Source organism: Capricornis sumatraensis, chromosome 2 (assembly GCF_032405125.1).
Source record: "Capricornis sumatraensis isolate serow.1 chromosome 2, serow.2, whole genome shotgun sequence".
Classification (NCBI taxonomy): domain Eukaryota; kingdom Metazoa; phylum Chordata; class Mammalia; order Artiodactyla; family Bovidae; genus Capricornis; species Capricornis sumatraensis.
This window is the reverse complement of record NC_091070.1, coordinates 17,141,909-17,167,113: the sequence shown is the minus strand read 5'-3', so window position 1 is coordinate 17,167,113 and position 25,205 is coordinate 17,141,909. Positions and strand designations below refer to the sequence as shown.

The window sequence follows — 25,205 nt, the reverse complement described above, 5'->3', positions numbered from 1 at the left end:
TTACAAACCAGGTCACCACGGTGGGCCTTTAAAGGGCTTAGAAATCCTTAATTCCCATTTCAAACTGTGGTGCTGGAGAAGACTCTTGAGAGTCAGTCCCTTGGGTAGCAAGGAGGTCAAACCAGTCAATCCTACAGGAAATCAACCCTGAATATTCATTGGAAGAACTGATGCTGGAGCTGAAGCTCCATTACTTTGGCCACCTTATGCAAAGAGCTTGACTCACTGGAAAAAGACCCTGATGCTGGGAAAAGATTGAAGGTAGGAGGAGAAGGGGACGACAGAGGATGAGATGGTTGGACAGCATCACCGACTCAATGGACAAGCAAACTCAGGGAGATAATGAAGGACAGGGAAGCCTGGCATGCTGCAGTCCATGGGGTCGCAAAGAGTCAGAGATGACTTAGTGACTGAACAACAACAATTCCCACTTCGGGTCACAGGTTTGAGCCTGTAGAGGAGGGTGTTCTGCAGACTGTACGTCGCGTGGGAGGAGCGTGCTGCTGGTCCCTCTCAGCTCCCGCAAGCAGCTGTGAGGTTGGGATGGTGTCCTGTACGTTTTAGCATCCCCTGTGTTAGTTAGGCCATCAGAGGGGGTTGTTAGCGCCTGTCCCTTGGGTGACCCGTGAGAGGGCTAGGTGGATTTTTCCCTTTCCTGTCCTCACCCTGCTGACAGTGATGAGCAGATGGAGAAGATGGAAGTGAAACCGCTTCAGAGCCCACCTCTTCCCCGTTTTTGCAGCAACACAGACCTGGGTGGCTGGCCACATAGTGGGGCTGGAGTTCTGAGGGCTGCAGGGGAGGTTCAGGGAGCGGTATGCGGTCCCCCGGGCGGCCGGCCATGCTGGGGAAGAGTGGCTCGGGGATGGCATCCTCGGGGCCCAGGTAGTTGTAGAAGGGGACCCCATCTGGGCCGTAGAGGCTATAGTGCAGGTCATCGGGCCCGGGGCCGTACTCATAGCCAGGCCGGAAGTGGATCCCAGCCTCCCGCTCGGCTTCGATCCGGGCCACGTTGCAGAGCTGAGCGTAGACCTCTGTCGGGAGCAGGAGCGAGAGAGGAAGCTGGGCCCGGGCTCTTGGGAGCTGAGGCCCAGGGTGCTGTTTCTCGACTCAAGAACGGAGGGAGGTGCTGGGACCACCGCCCCGAGTTCCTGGCGGTGTTCCTCTCCCCTAATCCCCCTCTGCCCTACAGCATCCATCCCCAAACAAGATGGAGGGAAGGCAGGCCCATGACTTGCCCTACTCCTTTCTGAAGCCCCTGCCCCTTTCCAAGGTGAGGACATCCCCTCCCTGGGGGCCCAGCTCTGAGGCATCCCCGCCTTCTCACCGGAGCTCCTGGGGGGGCACAGAGCACACTGCTGGCTCCAGGCTTCGCCGTCCTGACAGCAGCACTCGGTGTAGGTGGTGCGGCGGCCGTGCAGGGGATGGCTGCACACGTAGTTGGTGACTCTCTTCCAGCAGATGTCCATGTGGATGTCGTGGTCAGGCAGGTCCTCTGGGGGCACAGGGCACGTGAGCCTCCCCAGCCCCGGTCCACTCCCCCTGCTGCGCCCCCCCCACCCCCACCCCCACTGACCCGCACCACTGGTGCTGTTCACACAGCGCTGCTGGCTGAGGTCCAGAGTGAGGGGTGGGCTGCAGAAGCAGTGGAAGGAGCCTTCTGTGTTCACACACTCGCCATTTTCACAGACCATGTCCTGGCACTCGTCATGATCTGGGAGGCAAGGAGACAGGGAGGAACGTTGGGGGCAGTGCCCACATGCCATGTCCACCCACCGCTGCCTTCAGGGAAGGGGGGTTTCTTGTAACTGATAATGCCCCTCCACCTCCCGCCCAGCCTGGGAGGCCCCAGCCCAAGGATGACTTGCTAGTAGGTCCCCTCGCCCCCCACCTCAGACCCACCTGCTGTAGCAGGCATCCTCCCTAGGGAAGGGGGACACTTCCAGCCAGAACTAGGCTGCCTGGCAGGGGGGTGGGGGAGCATTCAGCTGTGGGCCCCAGGGTGGGGAGGGGTGGCGGGCGTCCTCACCCTCACACTTCCTGAGGGCAGCATTGTAGTGGTAGCCAGGGTTGCACAGGCAGATGTAGCCGGGCACCGTATTGAGACACCGGCCATTCCGGCAGAGCCCGGGCCCGAACATCACGCATTCGTCGGCATCTGCGGGAGGGCAGAGCTGAGTGAGGGCAAGGCGAGACGCGGGATGAGGCAGTCCTTAGATCTAGGGGCTCCAAAGCCAGACTGCTGCTGCTGCTGCTGCGTCGCTTCAGTCCTGTCCAACTCTGTGCGACCCCATAGACGGCAGCCCACCAGGCTCCCCCAGCCCTGGGATTCTCCAGGCAAGAACACTGGAGTAGGTTGCCATTTCCTTCTCCAATGCATGAAAGTGAAAAGTGAAAGTGAAGTCTCTCAGTCGTGTCCGACTCTTAGCGACCTCATGGACTGCAGCCTACCAGGCTCCTCTGTCCATGGGATTTTCCAGGCAAGAGTACTGGAGTGGGGTGCCATTGCCTTCTCCAAAAGCGAGACTGACTGGGGCCAAATCCCAGCCTTGCCACTTGATGGGGCAGGTGACATTGGGCCAATTGCTTAGGTTGTCCCTTGCTTCAGTTCCCTACCTAGAGAATGTGGCTCCTACTCCTTAACCTTGTAGAGTTGTTATGAGGGTTGAGATGTTAATACATGTGAGGTGCTTAAAATAGTGCTTGGCACATAATAGGCACTCAAGGAGAACCATTTCTGATTCTGCTGTTTCCTTTTCCAGTTTCAGGTATAAGTCCATACCCGAACCACCCTTTCTGAGGATGAGTTCCTCAAAGTTTCTGGCTCTGTAAGTGGGGCCAGGGAGATCAGCAGCTGCCTCTGGCCTCTTTCCCTGTGCCCTGGGAGTGGGTTAGTCAAGGCATCATAGCTTGTTCCTGGAGAGCTCAGCCTCAGGGGGAGTAGAGAAAACCAAAGTGGGGTTGACGGGACAATCCAGGAGGAGCTCAGGTCAGAACTTCCAGCTAAAGATCTGCAGGTCTGTAGCCTTGGGACAGGAAGGTTAGAAGCAACCTGAGAGGCGAAGCCTGCATGCAGAGGCCTCCTGGGGGACCAGGCCAGGCCCACTGAGGTGAGTGGCATTTGGGGAGGAGGGTCTTGGGGAGGTTACCTGTGTATGTGGTCTGTCCAAACATCCAGGCTCCTTCAACAGGGATGTAGCCTTTCCCACTAGGGCAGATCTCGCTGAACTCGACTGTGCAGGGAGGCATCCAAGCTCAGAGAGAGAAAGACTCTGCACGCCAACCCCCCCCCCCCCCGACTTCTTTCTGTGTCACTCTGCAGAGCCGACTCTGAGAGGACCTGGGACCCTTGGGGGCCTTACCTGAGTCCTCATCTGGGCACAGGTCACAGGCATCTCCCCAGCCGGTGCCCTGGGTGCAGCAGCACTCGGCCTGCGTGGTGTTCCGGCCCAGAAGGCTGGAGCAGGGCTTTTGGTCCTTCTGTCCAGAGTAGCATTCCATGCGGACGGGGCCTGGTGGGTGTGCCCCTGGCCTGGCCTCAGGGACACTCGGACCTGTGTGTGACAGACGCCCCTTATTAATGTCTGTTCATGGCCCCCTGGGGCACCCTGGCCTTTGAATTTATTTAAATTTTAAACATTTATATGGCACGTTACAGTGTACTTTAATTGTCTCACTTGATATGCCTTATGAAGAGCTTATTATCATCAGCTTTCTTTTACAGAAGAGGCAGTTGAGGTTTAGAGAAGCTAGATGACTTGCAGGAGCCACCTAGTGGCAGAGCAGGGAAGTGACCCCAGTTCCTCTGGTGCCACACCCCTACTCTTTCCAAGATACCATCCTGCCTTCCTCCCCTGCAGTGGGGTGGCCCCAGTCCCCGGCATATCACACCATACAGGCATGGTATGGTACACCGTTCCATTCCTCTGTGTCACACTGTACCCCTGCCCCTCCCACTCTTCCTTGTTCCGGGTCCTGCTTGCTTTCCCCCATGTCAGAGAAGGCCAGCTGAATCCCAGTCCTGGGCTGAGAGGCTGAAACCGGCAGCTCTGGAGTGGAGTGGGACGGGGGAGTTTAGCTCAGTTTCTGGGTCTCCCTCACCTAAGAGGTTCCTGGGGTTTGACTGAGGGTCCCTCCAAGGCTCAGATGGTGAGGGACAGGATGCCTGATGTGCTGCAGTCCATGGGGTCACGAAGAGTGACCCCAGACTTGGCGACTGAACAATGACAACCAAGGCTCAGTCTGAGCTCCCTGCCCTCCCCCCGGCCCCCAAGTTGGCATTAGAGCTTCTCGAGCCTCCTGCAGGGTCGTCGAAGCCCTGCAACCTCCTGGAGGTTCCCGGGGCATAGTCGACTTTGCTCCACACTCAGACTCCTCACCCCTCCGCACTCCGCACTCCAGCCCTAAGATGCTCCCCTGCCCACATCGCCGAGATCTCTCTCAAGAGCTGGAGCAGTGGAAGCACTGTGTACGCCAGACAGCGGGGGGTGCACCGTGAGGATGGGGCGTAGGGCTCACCTCCAGCCCCCCGCGGGCGGCAGCGCCCTTCCTGAGCGTCGTACTCCTCCAGGTCGCTGGCGCAGAGGCACAGGAAGGAGCCCTCCACGTTCTCGCAGAGCGCCGCCCCACACACCGCCAGCATGAGCTCACACTCGTTCACGTCTGCCAGACAGGAAGACCGGCTCGCGGGCGAGGGAGAGGCCGAGGCCCCTGCCCCTGCCTCCAGCCCCGCAGGCAGATCCCCATCTCATCCCCGCCCCACCCCCGCAACCCCCAAAGAAACAGGCTAAAGGCCTGGGGAAGAGCAGGAAGCGGGTATGACTTCGCAGGAAGGAGGACCAGGTGAGCAGAGGGGATGGGAAGGGAGGGAGAAGGAAAAGGGTGGCAGAAAAGGGCCCATAAATGGACAAGGAGGAAGGGTTCTTTCTTCTGCATATTCCCCAAACGTGCCTCTTGAACCCTTGGGTCTCTGGGGAAGGGTGGCGCCTTCACTAGTGTGCTTGCTCCCCCTGCTGGTAGAAGGGGGGCCTCGCTTCCCTGATCAACCTGGCCACGGTGCCCCAGTGGGCGTGTGTGTGTGTGTGTGTGTGTGTGTGTGTGTGTGTGCTCCACTGCGCAATCGGGTGCCACTCTTTGTGACCCCATGCATGGACTGTAACCCGCCATGCTCCGCTATCCATGGGAATCCTCCAGGCAAGAATACTGGAGTGGGTTGCCATTTCCTACTCCAAAGGGTCTTCCCAACCCAGGGATTGGACGCACGTCTCCTACATCTCCTGCATTGGCAGGTGGCATCTTTACCACTGAGCCACCTGGGAAGCCCAAGGTGCCCCTGTAGTTCAGTTCAGTTCAGTTCAGTCGCTCAGTCGTGTCCGACTCTTTGAGACCCCATGGACTGCAGCATGCCAGGCCTCCCTGTCCATCACCAACTCCCGGAGTTTTATTCAAATTCATGTCCATTGAGTTGGTGGATGCCATCCAACCATCTCATCCTCTGTCGGGGGAGCTGAAATCCCCCTTCCTTGTCACTCTGTGTTGAGGGCTCCATGTGGAGCCCACGTGACCCTGAACCTTTCAGGAGGAGGGCCCTAGGGCCCCTCTATGCAGGGCAGCCAAGATCTGTGGAGACGGGGTCAAGGGCCCGAAAGCCTTCCCTTCTCTGGTTCAGAGCTGGCTAGGCCACAGGCTTCTCACCAACGCAGTCCCAGCCGGAGGGCGAGGTCTCGAAGCCCTGGTCACAGAGGCAGCGGAAGGAGCCGTCGGTGTTGTCGCAGAAGCCATGGGCCCCACACATGGTGTCGTTGGCACACTCGTCTATGTCTGCGGGACAGGGCGGGATACAGTGTAGGGTGTGCTCTCTGTTTGCTGGGAATACTTATTTATCTGGCTTATTAACACCAAGATCTCTGAACACTAACTTCTGAACACAGAGTGAGAAAACTAAACAGTCCTCTTCAATTTTTGTGTAAGCGCTGCTGCATGGAAAACACACAGACAGCTGAAAAAATCGTTTCTAGCCAGGTACGTGAGAAGTAGATGTTGTCCTAGGCCTCCCAGCCCGCACGCCCCCTCCCCACTCACCAATGCAGTCTCCCGTCGGGGCCATGTGGAAGCCAGGCTGGCAGCCCAGGACACAGCGGTAGGAGCCAGGGCTGTTCTCGCACCTCCAGGCCCCGCACATCGGTTCTCCGAGGTCCTCGCACTCGTCAATGTCTGTCCCCAGGGCCAGGAGAGGGGACAGAAGTGGCCAGGTCACTACCCCAACCCCATATCTCTGGCATGACAAGGTTGTGCTCCTCAACTTCTGAGGTTCTTGATTGGTTCCAAACCACTATGCTCATTTCAACCCCAAAACATCAAGTTCAGGACCCTTTCCCCTGAGCCGCAGGCCTGATTGTCCAGGAGAGCTCTCAGCCTCTGGGACACTCCTTTTCCCCTGCACTCTGCCCTCCACAGCAGAGCACTGTCTACCTCTCTCTATATAACACCTTTCCCAACATGTATTATGGAGAGCTGTCTTCATATGTCTCCCTTGCTTAGTTTCAAGAAGATCCATAACTGTCTATTTGTCCCAACAAAATGCATTGAACCCAGGTGGTGTAAATGTCTATTGCATCTATTTGACTTTCAAAAAACTAGACTGTGTGCTCTGCCACAGCACAAGGACATCCTGGGGGCAATCCCTGAGTCAGAAGAGGCTGAATAAAGACATTATCCATTGGATGATTTATCTATGGAAAGTGCTCGAAGCTGGGGCTCCTGGCCCCAGGGAGCGGAGGAGCTGGCAGGGTGGAGGTGTCTGTCTGTCGACATGGGGCAGAGCCCTGTCTGCTTACCCCCTGGAGCCCTTACCCACACACTCCCCACTCTCTGGGGAGGGCTGGAAGCCAGTCTCACACACACAGTTGAAGGAGCCGTCGGTGTTGACACACTGGCCCCCGAGACACCGGTCAGTGACTGCACACTCGTCCACATCTAGAATAGAGACGTTTGTCAGCAGGGCCAGCCATGGGTCCCCAGGGCCCTGGGCAGTTTCGCTCAGAGGAGGGCCAGGGATGGCTCGAAGTAGAAAAGGCCTGGAAGATCTGAACAAGAGTCCAGAGCTGGAAGCCAGAGGCGCCGTTGGGCGTGGAGCCCTGGAACCAGGCAGGGCAGAGGGTGAAGGCACCTGCCGTATGCATCGTGGACAGGCCCTGGAGGAGGGCTCCAGAGACTCTCCCTGACCCCTGGTTCCCGCCCTCATCCCTCAGCCTCCCATCTTCCCATCCCAGGTGGACCGCGAGTACCCCTCGCGCCCCCTGCTGCCGGCTTCTCACCTTGGCAGCTGGTGCCCCCGTCCGCGCTGACGAAGCCGTCGGCACAGAGGCAGAAGAAGGACCCGTGGCTGTTGAGGCACTCGCCGCGCGGTGCGCAGTACTCCTCGCCCACACACTCGTCCACATCTGCGGGCAGATGAGCAGGCGGTGTCTTCCCCGGCAGGGGGCGATGTTCCCCGGGCAGTGCAGTGCGCGGTGCAGGGAAACCCTCCGCCCCACCCCGTCCCCGGCCGGAGAGACCTGAGCCACTCACCCTCACACACCGTGCCATTGGCCAGCTGGAAGCCCGGGGGACAGAGGCACTGGTAGGAGCCAGCCGTGTTCTTGCACTCGCCTCCCAGGCAGCTGCTCTGGGGGTCTTCACACTCGTCCACATCTGCAGGGCCACACCAGGAGACGGTAGTACGGAGGGGTGGGGTGGGGAGGCAGAACTGATGGGAAGACCTCCCAAGGGCAGGGATCAACAGGGAGGTCTCCAGAGGACCTGGGGGTCTGCCCGAGGAGACTGGACCCATAGGAGCACCATCCGCTTGTAAACTGGCACAGCTGGGAGAAGCTGGCGAGGGAGCCTTTGGGGAGGAGGATGGCTGCAGCTCCCTCCATCCTGCCCCAACCCAGCCCGACAGACTCCCCCGACCTCCCGCTGCCCACGCTGTGCCTGCCCAGGGCACACCTGGTCTCCCCTAGCAGCAACCCTGGCCTAAGGTGGCCAAACCCTACTGCTCTCATCGTGGCTGAGATTTTACAGAAACAACAGGAAAACAACTGAGAAATAAGCGGAGGAAACAGATACAGAGAACCTGAGGAGGTAACAGAAAGTGGATTATTTCAATTGGCCTACAGATTGCCCTGGGACTTCCCTGGTGGCTCAGCTTCTTTTCCCTGGTAAAGAACCCGCCTGCCAATGCAAGAGAACTGGGTTTGATCCCTGAGTGGGAAGATCCCCTGGAGAAGGAAATGGCAACCCACTCCAGTAGTCTTGCCTGGAGAATCCCATGGACAGAGGAGCCTGGTGGGCTATAGTCCATACAGTCCATGGGGTTACAAAGAGTCGGATGCGACTGAGCAGCTAACACTTTCGGTTTCTTTCACAGATGGCCTGGTACCAGCCAGGGTCTTTAGAATAATGTCGCAGCACCCACCTTTACAAGGAACTCTTGAGAAGCCTGTTAGATAACAGATCTCAAGACCCCCACCCCCAACAGACAGACTTAGCCCGTCTGCCAAGGCCTGGAAGCCGCACTTCGATCGAACAACTCCCCATGCTTGTGACAAGCACTGAAGCTTTGGTCCAGTGGCTCATTGGCTCCCTAGACCCAGATCTGCAGTCGCCTTTCTGATGCCTGTTTAGGGAGGGAGGGCGAGAACAGGCGTCTCCAGCTGGCCCACCCTCCGAGGCGAACTCCCTTCTCTGAGGTGAAGGGCTAGTCTCCTGTTCCCTGTCGGGGTCCTCTCACCTTCACAGGTGTGGCCCAGGGCACTGGGCTGGTAGCCCGCCTCGCAGTCCCTGCAGGAGAAGGAGCCGGCAGTGTTGGTGCAGACTCCGGACGGGCAGACTCCCGGAAAGGCGCACTCGTCTAGGTCTAGGGCAGACAGTCAGCCAGTCAGTCACCCAGGGGGCCTGGGGATGCCTCCCTCCACCTGGCCAGGCCAGAACCACCCCAGATCTCTGGTTCCCTCTCTGAGCTTGTCGGACTCTGTGGGCCCCCAGGGAAGGGGAGCCCTGGCTCTGGGCCTCTTACAGGATAAGCCCCGCACCCTCTCCCCGGGGATGCTTCTGGGGCGGCTCGGCCATCAGCTTCTTTCCCTCTTGTTACTGTGACTCCCTTCTCCTTCTGTCCTCATGGAGAAAACAGAAGCGCAAGTCTATTCACAGGGTCCTCTTGCCTGGTCCGGAGACCCTCAGCATCAACCCCAAACCAGGGAACAAACGGAGGGTTCTTTGGGAGGTCCGAGGGTCTGTGCTCTCAGCTCCCCTTGGCCAACCCCCTCCCCAGGGTTACCTTCACAGGCGGTGCCATCCTCATTCACCCAGTACCCACTCTCGCAGGCTGAGCAGGTGAAGGAGCCCTCCGTGTTGAGACAGAGGCCCGTGGGGCACGAGGCCCGGATGGCACACTCGTCGACATCTGAAACAGGCCATTGAGCTCTGTGTGGGGCTCTCTGCAGGACAGACATGCCAGGCTAGCCAGAGGTTGACAGGGAGGGGTGGGGTGGGGTTGGGGGGTTGTCGGGGAAAGACAGTCTCTGCAGCAGCGCTGTGTTGGGTCAGCTCAGGGATGTGAGCCAGAGGGAAGGAGCTGCAGGCGGACATGTCATGGATGGACAAAGGGCGCTTTGGATCCTTGTACCTTGGCAGCCCTTCTCATCTGGGGTAACTTCGTAGCCCTGCTCACAGGAGCATCTAAAGGAGCCCTCCAGGTTGATGCACGTTCCGTGGGTGCAGACCCCAGGGGTCAGACATTCATTCACATCTGTGGGAGAGAAGTCCAAGCTAGCCTCCTATCCCTTGCACAGCCTCCAGCATCAGGCCGAGAGCACCTCCATTAAGAGGCCAGGAACCAGCATTCCGAGGGGCCCTAGCACCCTGGGAAGGACCAGAGGACATTCCTGCTCCTGGACCCATCTACCTTGGCTGGGTACCCTTCCCCCGCCGAACTAACTTCCATCCCTGAGCTGACTTCAGCTCCATCCAGTGACACAGAGCGCCCTGCAAGTTCCTAGAAAAGGGGGGCCAGGTTCCCCTCGCCCCAGCCCTGGGACTGATTTGGCCCATCTGAGGACACCTGGAGGCAAGTGTCTAAGACTTCTGCCTCACCCTAGAGTGAGTCTGAACCTCTCTGGTCTCTTCCCCGCCAACCAAATGGGTATGACCGCAAGTTCCCAGCCCACCCACCAGCTTCAGCAGGCGAGTGGGTAACAGAGAGCGAGGCCAAGTCTGCCTGGGTGGTTGAGCGGCAGTCTCAAGGGCCTGGGAAATGCCTGCCCTCTCCAGAGCCTCAAAGTCTCTATTCATGACTCAGTGCCTCCTGGCATCCCGAGCCCTGGGCCCTTCTTCCTGCGAGGGTTGAGGGAAAGAGCATTCCTCCTACAGCTGACATGCACCGCCCCCCACCCTGACCTCCAGAGAAGACCACCTGCTGCTCTCTTAGGCGTTGGTGTTAGAGGTTGCTCTTGAGGTCCAGGAGGGCAGAAGACCCCTCCTCCACACCACTGGCATCAGCCTCTTCCAAAAGACGTGTGGCACCTTCAGCCTACCTAGCAGAATCCAGCCCCAGAAGCCTCTGGAACCTTGGGCTGTATGTAGCTCCTGGACGGATATGGCCAAGGACCCTAAGGGGCCCTCCTACCCTGGCTGATTCAGAGGGCAGAGCACCAGTAACTGAAGCACACCCACCTCATGCCCAATGTCATCTGGAAACCCAGCTGGGTCATGAAGGCAATAGCCTCCAAGCCATTTCCCTCTGCCCTCGCCTCCCCCCACCACCATGTGTGGGCTCAACCCAGAGTCCCCAGGCCAAACAGCCCCCTCCATGCCTTGGCAGGCAGCCCTCACCTACACAGCTCCCGCCCTGGCCCCTGTAGCCTTCCTCGCAGGGCAGGCAAGTGTAGGAGCCGGGGGAGTTGACGCATCTCCCATCAGGGCAGGTGCCAGGGTGACGGCATTCGTTGATATCTGCAAAAATAACAGCCCCTGCCTTGGTCATCTCTGGGAACCACGGCCCGCGGGTGGGCTGTGAAGGAGTACATCCTTGACCCTGCTCTCGGTCGGGGGGAAGGAGGGATGTCAGTTTCTGTACAGATGGAAACCAGGAAGATGTGAGTGTTCTCTTGTGTTCCCACCCCCACCTCCCACCCACCGTCCTGGACAAAAGAGGGAGGGAAGACCGAGAGGAAGGGAGAAGCCCTGATGCAGGAGGCTGTGCTCTCAGTAGCTTGGGGAGGGTTAGAGGGCTCGAAGTCATGAGCTGGACTCTTGGGAAAGACCTTCGTCTCTCCCTTGTTCATTTACAAGGGGTGACGATGATGGGATTGGATGTGCTTGGCACAAAAGGCCCCAGAGACCCCACAATAGATCCTAGCTGGGCAATGAAGGCCAAACAGGCTTCCTGGCACCCAGAAAGGAGGACAGAGGATGACTCCCCCAATCTTTGATGTGGCCAAGACCAGCCCTGAGGCTGATGCAGAGTGAGGCTGACGCAGAGGCTAGGAAGGCTGCTGGAGAGGGGAATTTTCTTCTAGCTGAGAACCACGTAGGGCTCCCACGCCCACTCTGGTGAGATTCAGGAAAGCCAGCCCGAAAGGATGAGTCTGAGCACCGATCAGACAAGCAGGGGGAGGGGGGAGCCATGGAGGGAGAGGAGCCAGTCCTGGGAGATGAGAACAACGGGGCGGAGGGCGAGCTTGCTCCCAAGAACGGCACACAGGGCTCTGCCCAATGCAAAGCCAGCATGCTGGGGAGTCCAGTTTCCAAGCCACCCCAGCTACCTGGGCCGAGTTGGTGAGGTTGGAACCCGGGGACTGAACTCTGGGTCAGGACGACAGGAAGACGGTCAGCTCCTCTGGCCCAGTGTGCAGGCTCCCGGTCACTCTTCACTATAGACAGATTGACTGAGCTCCAGAGGAAACAGGACGGTTCACCTTCCCTGCATGGGTATTTGTCGCCCTCCCGCAGGAAGTCCACCTGCTCACTCATGCAGATTCAGAGGCCCTATTGACTGGGAGGAAGACCTGCTCAGCACCCAGGGAGAAGAAGAGAAAGGCAGGAGGCAGGGCCAATGGTCAGAACACAGGCTTCCTGCAAAAGGACAGGGGCCCGGAAGTGGAGGGTGAAAATGAATCTCCTCTGAGGTTGTTTGGTCTGCAGAAGACTGGGTCCATCAGAGCCCTCTGTTCCAGGGAAGCGGTCACCTCTCACAGCCAAAACTTCACCCTACGGGTCCACATGAGGAAGACATACACAGAGCAGAGGGTGTTTCAAGGGTGTGTGTGCTAGGAGATACCCAGAACTCCTGGGCAATCTCAGGGACACTGAGATAAGGCTCATCTCAGGAAAGAGGGCAACCAAGAACCCCTAGTTGGGTTGTGGTGATACCAGGCTAAACTATTCTAGAAGCTTCTGTAAAAACAGAACTGGAGAGAACAAGGCGGAGATGGAAGAAATGAAGGTTCTAGGGCCACCAGCTTTGGCCAGCAGCCTGGCCTGCCAATCCTGGCTGAGATACCAGAAGCAAGATGGGCAAAGCCATTGGGAATGAGCCGCAAGTCTGCTTCAGGGATGCGAGACTCAGGGATGAAGAGAAAGAGATGGAGGCAAGTATCCTCCTGTAAGACCACACCGAGGAAAAATGGAGTCTTTGGACCTCTCCTGCGGGGTCAGGCAACATCAGAAGGAGATTAGACTTAGTGGGAGCAAAGGGCTCTGAGCTCTGCCCTGCCCAAAGTGTTCTGGGCACACTTGCGGAGGTGGTGCCAGAAGTGCATCATGTTGGGCATTAGGAGACCTGTGGGACAAATCCTGCTCCACTGAGAATTCTAGCTCTCTCACTTTTTGGGTTGTGGTGGGCTTGTGCCTCCTGGTCCCTTGTGGTTGGGTGGGGCAGGAGGACTAGTGCTGCCCAGTAGCTTTGAGTGGATATCATGTGTGTAATTTATGGGCCCAAACACTTATTTGTGTGCAACCCTGCAGAGTGCTCTTTCTTTCTTCCACGGACAGTGGCCACATTCAAGATGCTCTTCCTTTAGCCTGGTTCAAGATGAGAAGATGCGGACCAGGACCCCCGGCACACCCATGATGGATATGTGGCTTTGGTCAGATATCAAGTCTGCTATGTCCTATATGACATTAAGATTGAGGCTGGTTGTTACTGCAGCATAACCCGGCCTATCCTGGCACACTGCCACGGGCTTCCTTCCTCAGGCCAGAGCCCCAGCCAGTGATGTTCATGCCTGGGAGGTGGGGGTGGTGGGGGGGCAGAGGGTCAAAGCAGCCCCTAGTCTCTACCTGAACCAGGGCGGGCCTTTTCTAAATGGGGGCCAATATATTAGAGCCACTAGCCAAGCCATGGATGAATCCCTGTTAAAAGCACAGGCTCTGAAGTCACCAGATATCCTGAGGATGTCCCACCAACCTTTCGGTGCCTGGACGAGAGCCAGATGTTTTTTGCCTAGTCTAGGGTTTAAATTTTAACCAAAGATTATGGTATGTTTTGGTAAAGGTTTTACCCTGGTTGTCGGGGGGCAGGCGCTGTCTATCTTTTTTATGGCTGTATTCCTGGCCCATGGCTGGGACACAGCTGGCGCTCAAGAAATGTTTGCTGACCAAAGAATGAGACCATGTGATTCACTAAAGCTTCACATCCTCTTGGTATGAGGCTGCGAGAAAGACCCCAGAAGACCCCGGGAAACAGGCACCCCAGGGACCAGCTTGCCAGCCTGCTGTCTGTATACTGGGCAGATGGTGGAGCTCCTCTAACCAGCGCTGCAGTCTCTGCTTGAGGAGGTGGAAGGGTACTGTGAGAGCACACGGTGGGCATGGTGCTCCTGCAGGGGCTGGACCCATGGGTGACCTTGGGGGTAGGTGGAGGGCAGCAGAGCCCTGGCAGTCTGCAGGGGGACCTAGCCCCTCTCCGTGGGAACCCAGAGTCCCGAGACGACGGAAATGCCATGGAGACTTTGGACGGGCTGCTGTCCAGACCACTCAGGCCCTTCACCAGAGACTCTGAGTTTAAGTGGAGAGAGAGTGGTTTCTTAGTTGGAGGAAGAAGAAAGAGGGAGGGGGAAATTGACTGGGCTCCCAGGGTGATGGGCTGGGGCTGTGGTTACGGGTGGAAACCTGGAGGAGCGTGCAGGCTACATCAGTCTTGCTTTCAACAGACTCAAGAGTGTCTGTCCTGGGCCAGGAACCCAGCCTGACCTCCCAGCCAAGCTGTGTGTGTCTGGGCCCTTTCCTCCGGAAGGGAAGGAGGTGATCCAGAGCCACGGGCTCGGGCACTGGGGGAGACAAGACATGAGAGAGAACGGGCTCCCCTACTTGCTGCAGGGCTGCCTGTGCCCTTCGCATGGCTGTTCAGCAGGTTAACCAGAGCCCCTGCCATGGGCGTTATGGTTTCCATCTTCAGACACTGAGACAATAGGCCAAGCCCATATCTGTCTCCACCAGAGCCTGTGCCCTCAATGTGGACTGGTTAGTATAAATTTGAGACTTTAGATGTCCTTGGATTTTCCTAGTTCATTTCCTTTGGTTTTACTTTTTAATCAGGTTTCATGCCAAATGAATAATGTTGGATGCTTAAATGAAGCAATCTGTTGAGACCCTAGTCTAGCACCTGGCACTTATAACAGGCACCCATCAAATGCCAACTCCCTTCACTCTCTCTTCTCCTGGAAAATGCCAGACTGTCTGTGGTTCAGTAAGCTCATGAGGACAAGGGGAGTGGGGTCTGGTTTTGATCATAGTGGGCCTGACTTTAAAGAGGGAGGCATTGAGAGGGGGAGGTGAGACGCTGGGGATTCAGACAGGGATTTGTCTGTCCTGCACCTCCTAGTGACCTCTCCCCTGGACTCTGCTTTTGTAGTAGCGGCATTGGGAAGCGGGGGTGGACTCCCTTCACCAGACACACAGGCTCATCTCTTACTTCCAGGATCTTCTGAATCCAGGCAAGCCCTGGCCGTGGGAAGCCAGGAGGCAGAGAGGAGTCTGCACCTATCTTTGGATCAAGGGCAGGACTTCCTTCCAGAGAGAATTTTGATTTACTCTCACCCATTCTTGTCTCAGCCAGTTGGGAGCACATGACCCAGGCCTTTTGTGAGCCTTTGACACCCCAGCCTGGCAGGGAGGTGAAAGTGGCAGGGCTGCCGGGAGCTGGTATGATGGTGGCAGGTTCAAGCCAGTCTGTGAGGACATCAGTGGGCAATGTCACAGCAGACTTGCGATACTGGGAAAGGGGGCTGGGATGAGGGCTCATTCATTCATATTTTTCAACCAGCGTGTATTGGTCCAACGCGTGAACACTTGTCAGGTGTCCACACGTAGCCGTCTAAGGATACAGCCCAGCTTACAGCCTGACAAGCTTTAGCCAGCAGATCAAGCCTGATGCCTGAGGCACCTCCCAGATATCAGCCTTCCCTCTACCATGCAACTCAAGTGGTGGGCAGAGGTGCACAGAGGGGAGCCCCTGGGATCTCATGTATGCAAAGTTACTGGGCTCCTATGCTGTCAGGGCAGACAGGATGCCAAAATCCCACTAAGGGAACAGAGAGGCTCCTGGAATCCTAGACAGGTCTCTCTGTGCACAGGAGTGGGCTCAGGGGTAAGCTGGAAGGGGAGCTGGTGCTGGGCAGTGCATGGGGAGGGACAAGGAGATGATGGAGAGGGACAGGAGATGGTGGAAAGGGACCAGGAGATGGTGGGAAGAGACCAAGAGATGATGGGGAGGGACCAGGAGATGATGGGGAGGGACCAGGAGATGATGGGGAGGGACAGCAGATGGTGGGGAGGAGCCAGGAGATGATGGGGCCGGCAGCCCATTCCTTACCTTGGCAATGTCCTTTCCTGACCATGATGTAGCCCTGGTCACACTCACAGTGGTAGGAACCCTCCGTGTTGGTGCACCGACCCCGGCTGCACACCCCTGGCTGCTCACACTCATCTATGTCTGTGAACACACAGAAAAGTCTTGAGTTGGGGCCAGCCCTGCAGGGGGTCCTGGGGCATCCCCTCAGAGGCCAAGGTCAAGGATGTGCATGATGAGGCCCAGACAGGGAAGACGTCCTTGCCAGAGCCATGAACAGCGGGGGCTCCGAGGTCACGTCAGACTGACCTAGCTCAGGCCCCTGCAAACTCATGCGTTCCCTTCTCCCAGGGAAGATGGCTACTTTGGGGGCCCTTGGAGACCCTCACAGCTGTCTCCTCACTCCAGTGCAAGGGCTGGTCTTGAGGTCAGGTGGCAGTGGATATGCCACTATCCGAGGAGGCGACAAAAGTCCCCCTCTTGACCCCAATACATCCCCCAGAGCTCTGATCCTAGAGTTCTTAGGGGCCTTCTTAAAGGTTAGTGAAGTTGCTCAGTTATGTCCAACTCTTTGCAACCCCATGGACTGTAGCATACCAGGCTCCTCCATCCATGGGATTTTCCAGGCAAGAGTACTGGAGTCGGTTGCCATTTCCTTCTCCAGGGGATCAGCCCAACCCAGGGATTAAATCCAGGCCTCCTGCATTGCAGGCAGATGCTTTACTGTCTGAGCCACCAGGGAAGCCCAAGGTTAGGGATTGGGATTCCCTGGTGATCCAGTGGTTAGGACTTGGTCCTTTCACTGCCAGGGGCGTAGGTTCAATCCCTGGTTGGGGAGCTAAGATCCTGCAAGCTGTGTGGAGCAGCCAAAAAAAAAAAAAGGTTGGGAATTAAGCAGCCAGTGAGAGACAGTATCTTAGGCAGCTGTGGATCTGTTCCCGTGGTTTCTTCTATTGTCCCAAAGCATAATGGGGCCCTATGATGGCTTGAAAGCCCAAGCCTGGTCGTGCCTTCCTCTTTAAGGCCCCACCAGGGTTCCCTGCTGCTCAGACTTCCTCACAAGGCCTCACCACAGCCTTGCTGTGTTTGCTGATCCCCACTGGTCTAGCCTCTAAGCCTTCATTCACACAAATGCCTCTGCTTGGTTTGATGGCCAGCAGAAACTTGCTCCAATTTCAAGGATGGATTCAATTTATCAACTCTGGATGGCTCTGGCCCATCTTTGCATGAAATGTTCCCTAGGTATTTCTAATTTTCTTGAAGAGATCTCTAGTCTTTCCCATTCTGTTGTTTTCCTCTATTTCTTTTTTTTTATTATTATAGTTTATTTGATGTATAACATACACTGTCAATAATCATAATTGCTAGGGATATTTAAAATGGCAATTCTATACGTCTAAATATGTTCTTTTTTTTAATGCTGAATTTATTTATTTATTTATTTTTTTAATTTTAATTTTTACTTTATTTTACTTTACAATACTGTATTGGTTTTGCCATACATTGACATGAATCTGCCACGGGTGTACATGCGTTCCCAAACATGAACCCCCCTTCCTCCTCCCTCTCCATAACATCTCTCTGGGTCATCACCGTGCACCAGCCCCAATGTTTTCCCCTATTTCTTTGCATTGGTCACTGAGGAAGGCTTTCTTATCTCTTCTTGCTATTCTTTGGAACTCTGCATCCAGATGCTTATATATTTCCTTTTCTCCTTTGCTTTTCACTTCTCTTCTTTTCAGAGCTATTTGTAAGGCCTCCCCAGACAGCCATTTTGCTTTTTTGCATTTCTTTTCCATGGGGATGGTCTTGATCCCTGTCTCCTGTACAATGTCACGAACCTCCGTCCATAGTTCATCAGGCACTCTATCTATCAGATCTAGTCCCTTAAATCTATTTCTCACTTCCACTGTATAATCATAAGGGATTTGATCTAGGTCATACCTGAATGGTTTAGTGGTTTTCCCTACTTTCTTCAATTTAAGTCTGAATTTGGCAATAAGGAGTTCGTGATCTGAGCCACAGTCAGCTCCCAGTCTTGTTTTTGCTGACTGTATAGAGCTTCTCCATCTTTGGCTGAAAAGAATATAATCAGTCTGATTTCAGTGTTGACCATCTGGTAATGTCCATGTGTAGAGTCTTCTCTTGTGTTGTTGGAAGAGGGTGTTTGCTACGATCAGTGCGTTCTCTTGGCAAAATGCTATTAGCCTTTGCCCTGCTTCATTCTGTATTCCAAGGCCAAATTTGCCTGTTACTCCAGGTGTTTCTTGACTTCCTACTTTTGCATTCCAGTCCCCTATAATGAAAAGGACATCTTTTTTGGGGTGTTAGTTCTAAAAGGTCTTATAGGTCTTCATAGAACCATTCAACTTCAGCTTCTTCAGCGTTTCTGGTTGGGGCATAGACTTGGATTACTGTGATATTGAATGGTTTGCCTTGGAAATGAACAGAGATCATTCTGTTGTTTTTGAGATTGCGTCCAAGTACTGCATTTTGGACTCTTTTGTTGACCATGATGAGATCAAATTGCCAACATCCACTAGATCATGGAAAAAGCAAGAGAGTTCCAGGAAAACATCTATTTCTGCTTTATTGACTATGCCAAAGCCTTTGACTGTGTGGATCACAATAAACTGTGGACAATTCTGAAAGAGATGGGAATACCAGACTACCTGACCTGCCTCTTGAGAAACCTATATGCAGGTCGGGAAGCAACAGTTAGAACTGGACATGGAACAACAGACTGGTTCCAAATAGGAAAAGGAGTACGTCAAGGCTGTATATTGTCACCCTGCTTATTTAACTTATATGCAGAGTACATCATGAGAAACGCTGGGCTGGAAGAAGCACAAGCTGGAATCAAGATTGCCAGGAGAAATATCAATAACCTCAGATATGCAGATGACACCACCCTTATGGCAGAAAGTGAAGAGAAACTAAAAAGCCTCCTGATGAAAGTGAAAGTGGAGAGTGAAGAAGTTGGCTTAAAGCTCAACATTCAGAAAACTAAGATCATGGTATCTGGTCCCATCACTTCATGGGAAATAGATGGGGAAAGAGTGGAAACAGTGGCTGACTTTATTTTTCTGGGCTCCAAAATCACTGCAGATGGTGACTGCAGCCATGAAATTAAAAGATGCTTACTCCTTGGAAGGAAAGTTATGACCAACCTAGATAGCATATTGAAAAGCAGAGACATTACTTTGCCAGCAAAGGTCCGTCTAGTCAAGGCTATGGTTTTTCCAGTGGTCATGTATGGATATGAGAGTTGGACTGTGAAGAAAGCTGAGTGCTGAAGAATTGATGCTTTTGAACTGTGGTGTTGGAGAAGACTCTTGAGAGTCCCTTGGACTGCAAGGAGATCCAACCAGTTCATCCTAAAGGAGATCAGTCCTGGGTGTTCTTTGGAAGGAATGATGGTAAAGCTGAAACTCCAGTACTTTGGCCACCTCATGCGAAGAGTTGACTCATTGGAAAATACTCTGATCCTGGGAGGGATTGGGGGCAAGAGGAGAAAGGGACGACAGAGGATGAGATGGCTGGATGGCATCACCGACTTGATGGACGTGAGTTTGATTGAACTCCGGGAGTTGGTGATGGACAGGGAGGCCTGGCGTGCTGCGATTCATGGGGTCGCAGGGAGTCGGACACGACTGAGCGACTGAACTGAACTGAACTGAACTGATGGCTCTGGCCACTCCCCCATTCCCTGCCCACCACAGTCAAATTAATAGAGGACTCGCCTTTTCCCCCGACCCCCACTCCCAGCAATGGTTCAACACTTCACAGAGGCTCTGTGCAGATGAGATAAGGTCATCCAGGTGAAGGGCTTAGCACAGTGCCTGCCCGGCACGAGGTAAGCGCTGAATTATTATTATTGTGCTCAGTCTCCAAGTCGTGTCCAACTCTCTGTGACCCTGTGGACTTTGGCCCGTCCATGGGCTTCTCTGTCTATGGGATTCTCCAGGCAAGAATACTGCAGTGGGTTGCCATTTCCTTCTCCAATTATTACTATTATTATTATTCTAGCACTAAACCTACTCCATAAAACCCAAGCCCCTCTGCCTGGCATGTGAGCTCTCCCATGACCTGGCCCCTGCCTGGTTCTCTTATCGTCGTTCCTGCCTCCCACACGCCTCCTAGTCTCAACAGCCACACAGAACCTGCTTCTGGGCTTCTGCCTGCTCTGCCTCCTTCCTGGAGTGGCTTCACACCCACCTGCTTGGCTGTCTCCTTTCCATCTCTCACTGAGGCTGCCCTCGCCCTTCAAACCCACAGGGCCCTTCCCGGGGTTCCCTTAGGGATGAGTAGGGATGAGTAACTGCTTCCCCCCACTCCCATGACTTCTGAGAATGTGCCTTATTAGTCCCATGCCTTTAGTGCCTAGCCCAGAACCCCCAAAGTACCTATTGCATGAGTGGGATTATAAGCATTTGTTTTCAGACAGTGTTTTCATCTGAGCAATATCTCATAACACTTCAGTGCAGAGTGGAGTCACTAGTAGGAGGTGTAAAATGTGCACTCCGAGGCCCACGTCCAGAGGTTCTGACCCAGTAGTACTGGGGCGGGCCTAGGAACCTGCATTCTAATAGCTCTCCAGGCAATTCTGAAATAACCGGTCCTCACTTTGGGAAGCTCTATTCCCAGCGGAAGAGGAAAGGAAACTTGCTAAAGAACTCACTAACTGCTGGGGCCAGGATGACTGCTGGATGAATAAGGCTGGGAAAATGGACGTGTTCTATGGAGAAAAATGGAGGTGGAAAAGACTCAGTCTTAACACCCATACAAGGATGGACTCCAGATGGATTAAAACATGTTGTGAGCGACTTCCCTGGAGATCCAGTGGCTAAGACTTCGCACTCCCAAAGTGAGAGGCCGGGGCTGGGTCCGTGATCGGGGACAACAACTAAGACCCAGCACAGCCAAATAAATAAAATACATAAGCAAATAAAATACATAACTAAGTAAATAAAAACACCTGTCACGAAAGGCAAAACTGTCACTGTAATAAAGGAAGATGTAGAATATGTTTGTGACTTGTAGTGGGGAAGGAATTTTTCCATAAATCCCTCAAAGCATAAAAATAAAGCAAAAAAGGTAAATTTCTATACACCAGAACTAAGAATTTCTGTTCAAAGAAGGATACGTGGATAAGGGCAATGGGCAGAGGACAAGAGGTAAGAATTATCATATCTAAACCCAGGCAAGTTTCTGGAATATATAAGGAACTCCTAAACAGCCACAAGGAAAAACAGGAATGACCACTGAACTGAGCAAAAGATGATGACAAGCAATTCCTAGGAAAGGAAACCCAACGGCTAACATATGAAGAGATGCTCATATTTACTAGTAAAGCAAATGTTATTTTAAATATTTAATTTAAATTATTATTTAATAATAATTATTGTTCAGTCATGTCTGACTCTTTGTTACCCTATGGACTGTAGCCCACCAGGCTCCTCTGTTCATGGGATTCTCCAGGCAAAAATGCTGGAGTAGGTTGCCATTTCCTCCTCGGGGTGGGGGGGGGTGTGGGGGGTAGGGGGGGTGGGGGGGTGGGGGGGTGGAGGGGTGGGGGGCTGGGGGGGTGGAGGGGAATCTTCCTGCCTGGGTCTCCTGCATTGCAGGCGGATTCTTTACCGCTGAGCCATTGGGGAAACTCAAATATTTAATAGTCAAATAATTTGTTCTCAAAATTGTAGTGGTTTCTGTTAATCAGATAAATTAATGAAATAATTTATAAATAAAAATATTTAAAATAAGGAGGATACTCTTTTATGAGAGCAGCAACATTTAGAAAATGGATGTTATTGGATGAGGCCTCATCAGGTGGCAGCCATGCCCTATTGGAGAAGCTCTGAGAGCTGACCTTGAGCCTCCGGCCTCCTCCTCCTCCAGTTGGCAGGCTGACAGAGACATCCAGACACCCGGGCTGGCATGTGGCAGGTCCCCTTGTCTGGGTCAGACCTGGTGACACCCTTCCCTGCAGCAGCCACTGCCTGTCCCGGGCCAGCACCTTGGGCTGGGCTTGCAGGGAGCAGTGCCTCCGGCCCACAGCACTTGCCAAGGCAGCAAAGCCCACCAGAGAAGCCCCTTAGCCCCCAGGCCTCTGCCCTCGATAACTCCAGACTGTTCTGAGTACTGCTGCGTGAGTCACCTCCCTGAGAGCTGGCTGACCGCACCGCCGCCCTCTGCTCGCAGACCTCTGCTGGCTGCCACTGTCTGTGGGACGGCAACCAAGCACTTCAGCCTGGCGTGGGTTCCCGCCACTTCCTCCACGTACCGGGCGCTCCCATCACTCTGAATTCATTGTTATTCCCAGAGCGCGCCAGGCTTGCTCATGGCTCTGCCCTCTGCAGAAACGCTTCCCTTCCCCTGAAATTCCCTCCGCTTCCTCTTTTCCTTCACCGTGTGTGTGTGTGTGTGTGTGTGTGTGTGTGTGTGTGTGTGTGTGTGTGGGTGTGGGTGTGGGTGTGGGTGTGGGTGTTGGAAGCAAACCATGCTTTGGGGCCAGGACGATTTTGATTCTGCTTCCAGCTCAGCCACGGCTCTAGGTGTGAGGTCTCTGGGTGTTTCAATTCACCTCTCTGAGCCTCCATTTGTTAAACTGTGAAATGGGGATAAGGGTTTCTACTGCATGGGGTTGGGTGGGATGATGGGCGTCACAAAATAAAGGGCTCACGATGGCGCTGGCACATGAGAACAGCTCATTAAACAGCAGCTGTTATTATTCTGGCCCCACTCAAACATCCCTGTGGGAAACCTTCGCACTTTCTTCCATACGGAACCAGTGAGTCCGCATTCCACAGTGCCAGAGTCCACGCCTTACTCAGTGCAGTACCCCTAGAGCTCACACGGCTCTCGGGCCAGAACCAGAAACGCGAGTCCTGAGAACAGCAGGGCCATTCTCCAGGTGAAGGATTCCGACTGGGTTATGAGTCTTACAGCACTGCTTGGAAACCACTACACCCTATTCTCTGTAAACTTGTTAGTGAAAATGTAAGCGGAGTGTTTCACATGCGGTATAAATGCTGCATATTAAAGGTCCTTTATTGGAAGTGTCCTTGTCCAGAGGCCCCATGCAGAGCTTCCCAGGGAAGCTTAAAGCTTGTAGGCATCTCCCAGCAAAGGCGCCCCTGCTCCCCAGGCTGCTCGGAGTCCCAGTTGGTGTCCTTACAGGTCACCCTCTGTACCCAATGGGAAAGAAAACTCCTTGTCACTCAGAATTTGGGGACCTGGCTGCTCATCTTCATCTCTAGCCATGTCCGTGGGTTTCCCCTCATACTCCTGGCTTCCGTCACAGTTCCTTGGAGTGCTGGTGAATATTTTGTTACCTTTCAGATTCACACCCCTCCATCTGGTCTCAGCAACCTCTGCCTCGGTGTAGGCTGCTTCCTCCCAGGTCCAAGTCTGAGCCCTGGTCTCAGTTCCTGCGGTCCCCCCATTCCCCACACTGCAGTACTGTGACTAGGTGCTGCAAATGCCTGGATCCTCCTCCACCCAAACACCACCTGTGGGGGCCTGTACCCCTCCCAGGGGCAAGGGCGGCTCAGCTTACCTTGGCATTCCTGTGTGGCCCCTGAGGCGGCCAGCTTGTAGCCAGGGTAGCAGAAGCAGGAGTAGGAGCCCACACGGTTGACACAGCGTCCCCTTCCCTTGCAGGGGTCCCTCAGACACTCATTGTCATCTGAGCAGAGGGAGATGGGGAGGGCAGTCAGGGAGGCCCTCCTCTGGGTACCTCTGAGCCACTTGCCATGCTAAGGGCTGGATAGGGGATGGTGCTGTGGGGCAAGGAGGGGCTGAGGGAGCAGAGGAGACTGGGGAGACGAAAAATCTCTGAGCCTGGGAAACTTCAAGTCCGTCCATCGGGCTCATTCAGGAACCAAGGGCCCCTCTCTGCCCCGTGTCTCTCCTCCCTGGGGCCCTGTGATCATTTCCTTTCTCCTTCAAGGCACAGCAGATGCGTCTCCCTTGTATAAAATACCGGGGGAGTGGATCAGGCCCGCACTGGATTATCTGTGTTGTGCCTCCAAACCTCTCCCCCAGGGATGGCCGTGGTGGAGGCAGCAGGTCAGGCTTCCGTCTGCCATGCAGACAGCAAGATGACCAGTCTGAGGGGTGGTTGATCTCAGAGCCGAGGGCGCCAAGTAAAAGGAGTTCTTTTTCTGGGCTCCAAGGCCCAGGGGTGGCTTCCCACTCTCCTGAAGACTCCTCAGATGGTCCTTCCAGAGACCAGCCTCCCCAAGGTTAAGGTTAGCTTTGTCCACGGGGACTGTGGCTCCTCTGCCCATCAACCACACAGCACTGCTTGGACTTTCGGCTGCCTTGGCCTCTGGACTGGCCCCCAGCCCTGCCCCCACCCACCCCAGCCACCGAGTGAGCCCCGGCCGCCCGCGTGGACACCTGTGCAGTAGGCCTGGCTGGGGTGCAGCCGGTAGCCGGGGCTGCAGACGCATCTGTATCCATCCGGGAGGTTCACACAGGTGCCCGGGCCACAGATGTTGGTGGCCCCAGCAGCACATCTGTCAATGCCTGTGGGAGACAGCACAGCTGAGGCTGTGGCGGCGTGGGGCCGGGTGAGGGCAGTGGACTGGGATGGGGGAGGGTGGGGCAGGGCACGCGAGCACAGGAGCCTCACCCCAGCCTTGGCTGGGCCCTCCCACATCCACGTGCAGCGAGGCCTTGTATAAGACCCCACGCATGGCCCCTCTTCCCAGGGACCCGAGCCATACCAGGATGGAGCGTGCAGTAGCGCATCCTTCTGACCGAGACCCAGGGGTTCCAGTAACCTGTGTCCTACGTCCCAGCAAAGGGCCTCCGCCCCTGAGGTCCCCAGGCTGACCTCACCCTGAATACAGGGTCAGTTCTCACCCAGAGCGAGGGCTTCCCTCCCCTGGTACACCTTGCCCAGTTTCTCCCAGACAGGCAGACAGATCTGGTGAGTAGGGTCTTGGGAAAATTGCCAGGCGATGAGGGTAGAGGTGGGCTGGGGCCAGCTAAGCAGGGCCTTGAATGCCACATTAAGACAAGCTGGTAAGAAAGGGGGTCATGGGAGTCGGGGTATGACCAGAGCCATCTCAGGAAGACCACGCCTCTCATATACCACCTTGATCAGAAAGGCAGGAAGGTGGCAGATGGATTGGGGTGGGAGGGGAGGCACAGGGTCCCCGAGAAACCCACTGAAATGAATTAAACAAGGACTGCCCTGGGTGGTGGTAGTGGGGTAGAAAGTGGGAGGTGGATACTGAATTCAGAAACAGTTTTGAGACTCATCAGGACTCAGGGCTGAGGCTGCATGGAAGGCAGAGATTATACCTCGTTTGAACCTGTGTCCTTAACACTAGAAAAGTACCTGGCACTTAAAGCATGCTGAATG

General features: G+C 55.0%; 1 protein-coding gene across 1 annotated transcript in view; it reads right to left on the bottom strand.

The window, feature by feature from the left end:
• Positions 1–25,205, bottom strand: part of LTBP2 (latent transforming growth factor beta binding protein 2) — a 110,858-nt gene that overhangs the window by 4,049 nt on the left and 81,604 nt on the right. Inside the window, exons 17-35 of the mRNA XM_068964247.1 lie at positions 24,233–24,361; positions 23,388–23,516; positions 15,854–15,973; positions 10,873–10,992; positions 9,668–9,790; positions 9,320–9,445; positions 8,774–8,899; positions 7,570–7,692; positions 7,317–7,442; positions 6,853–6,975; positions 6,082–6,213; positions 5,695–5,820; positions 4,519–4,662; positions 3,363–3,554; positions 3,150–3,233; positions 2,030–2,158; positions 1,577–1,714; positions 1,328–1,495; positions 753–1,034 (exon numbers count right to left, since the gene is read on the bottom strand). Coding sequence (XP_068820348.1) covers positions 753–1,034; positions 1,328–1,495; positions 1,577–1,714; positions 2,030–2,158; positions 3,150–3,233; positions 3,363–3,554; positions 4,519–4,662; positions 5,695–5,820; positions 6,082–6,213; positions 6,853–6,975; positions 7,317–7,442; positions 7,570–7,692; positions 8,774–8,899; positions 9,320–9,445; positions 9,668–9,790; positions 10,873–10,992; positions 15,854–15,973; positions 23,388–23,516; positions 24,233–24,361 — 2,640 coding nt within the window. The remainder of the gene's footprint in view (positions 1–752; positions 1,035–1,327; positions 1,496–1,576; positions 1,715–2,029; positions 2,159–3,149; positions 3,234–3,362; positions 3,555–4,518; positions 4,663–5,694; positions 5,821–6,081; positions 6,214–6,852; positions 6,976–7,316; positions 7,443–7,569; positions 7,693–8,773; positions 8,900–9,319; positions 9,446–9,667; positions 9,791–10,872; positions 10,993–15,853; positions 15,974–23,387; positions 23,517–24,232; positions 24,362–25,205) is intronic.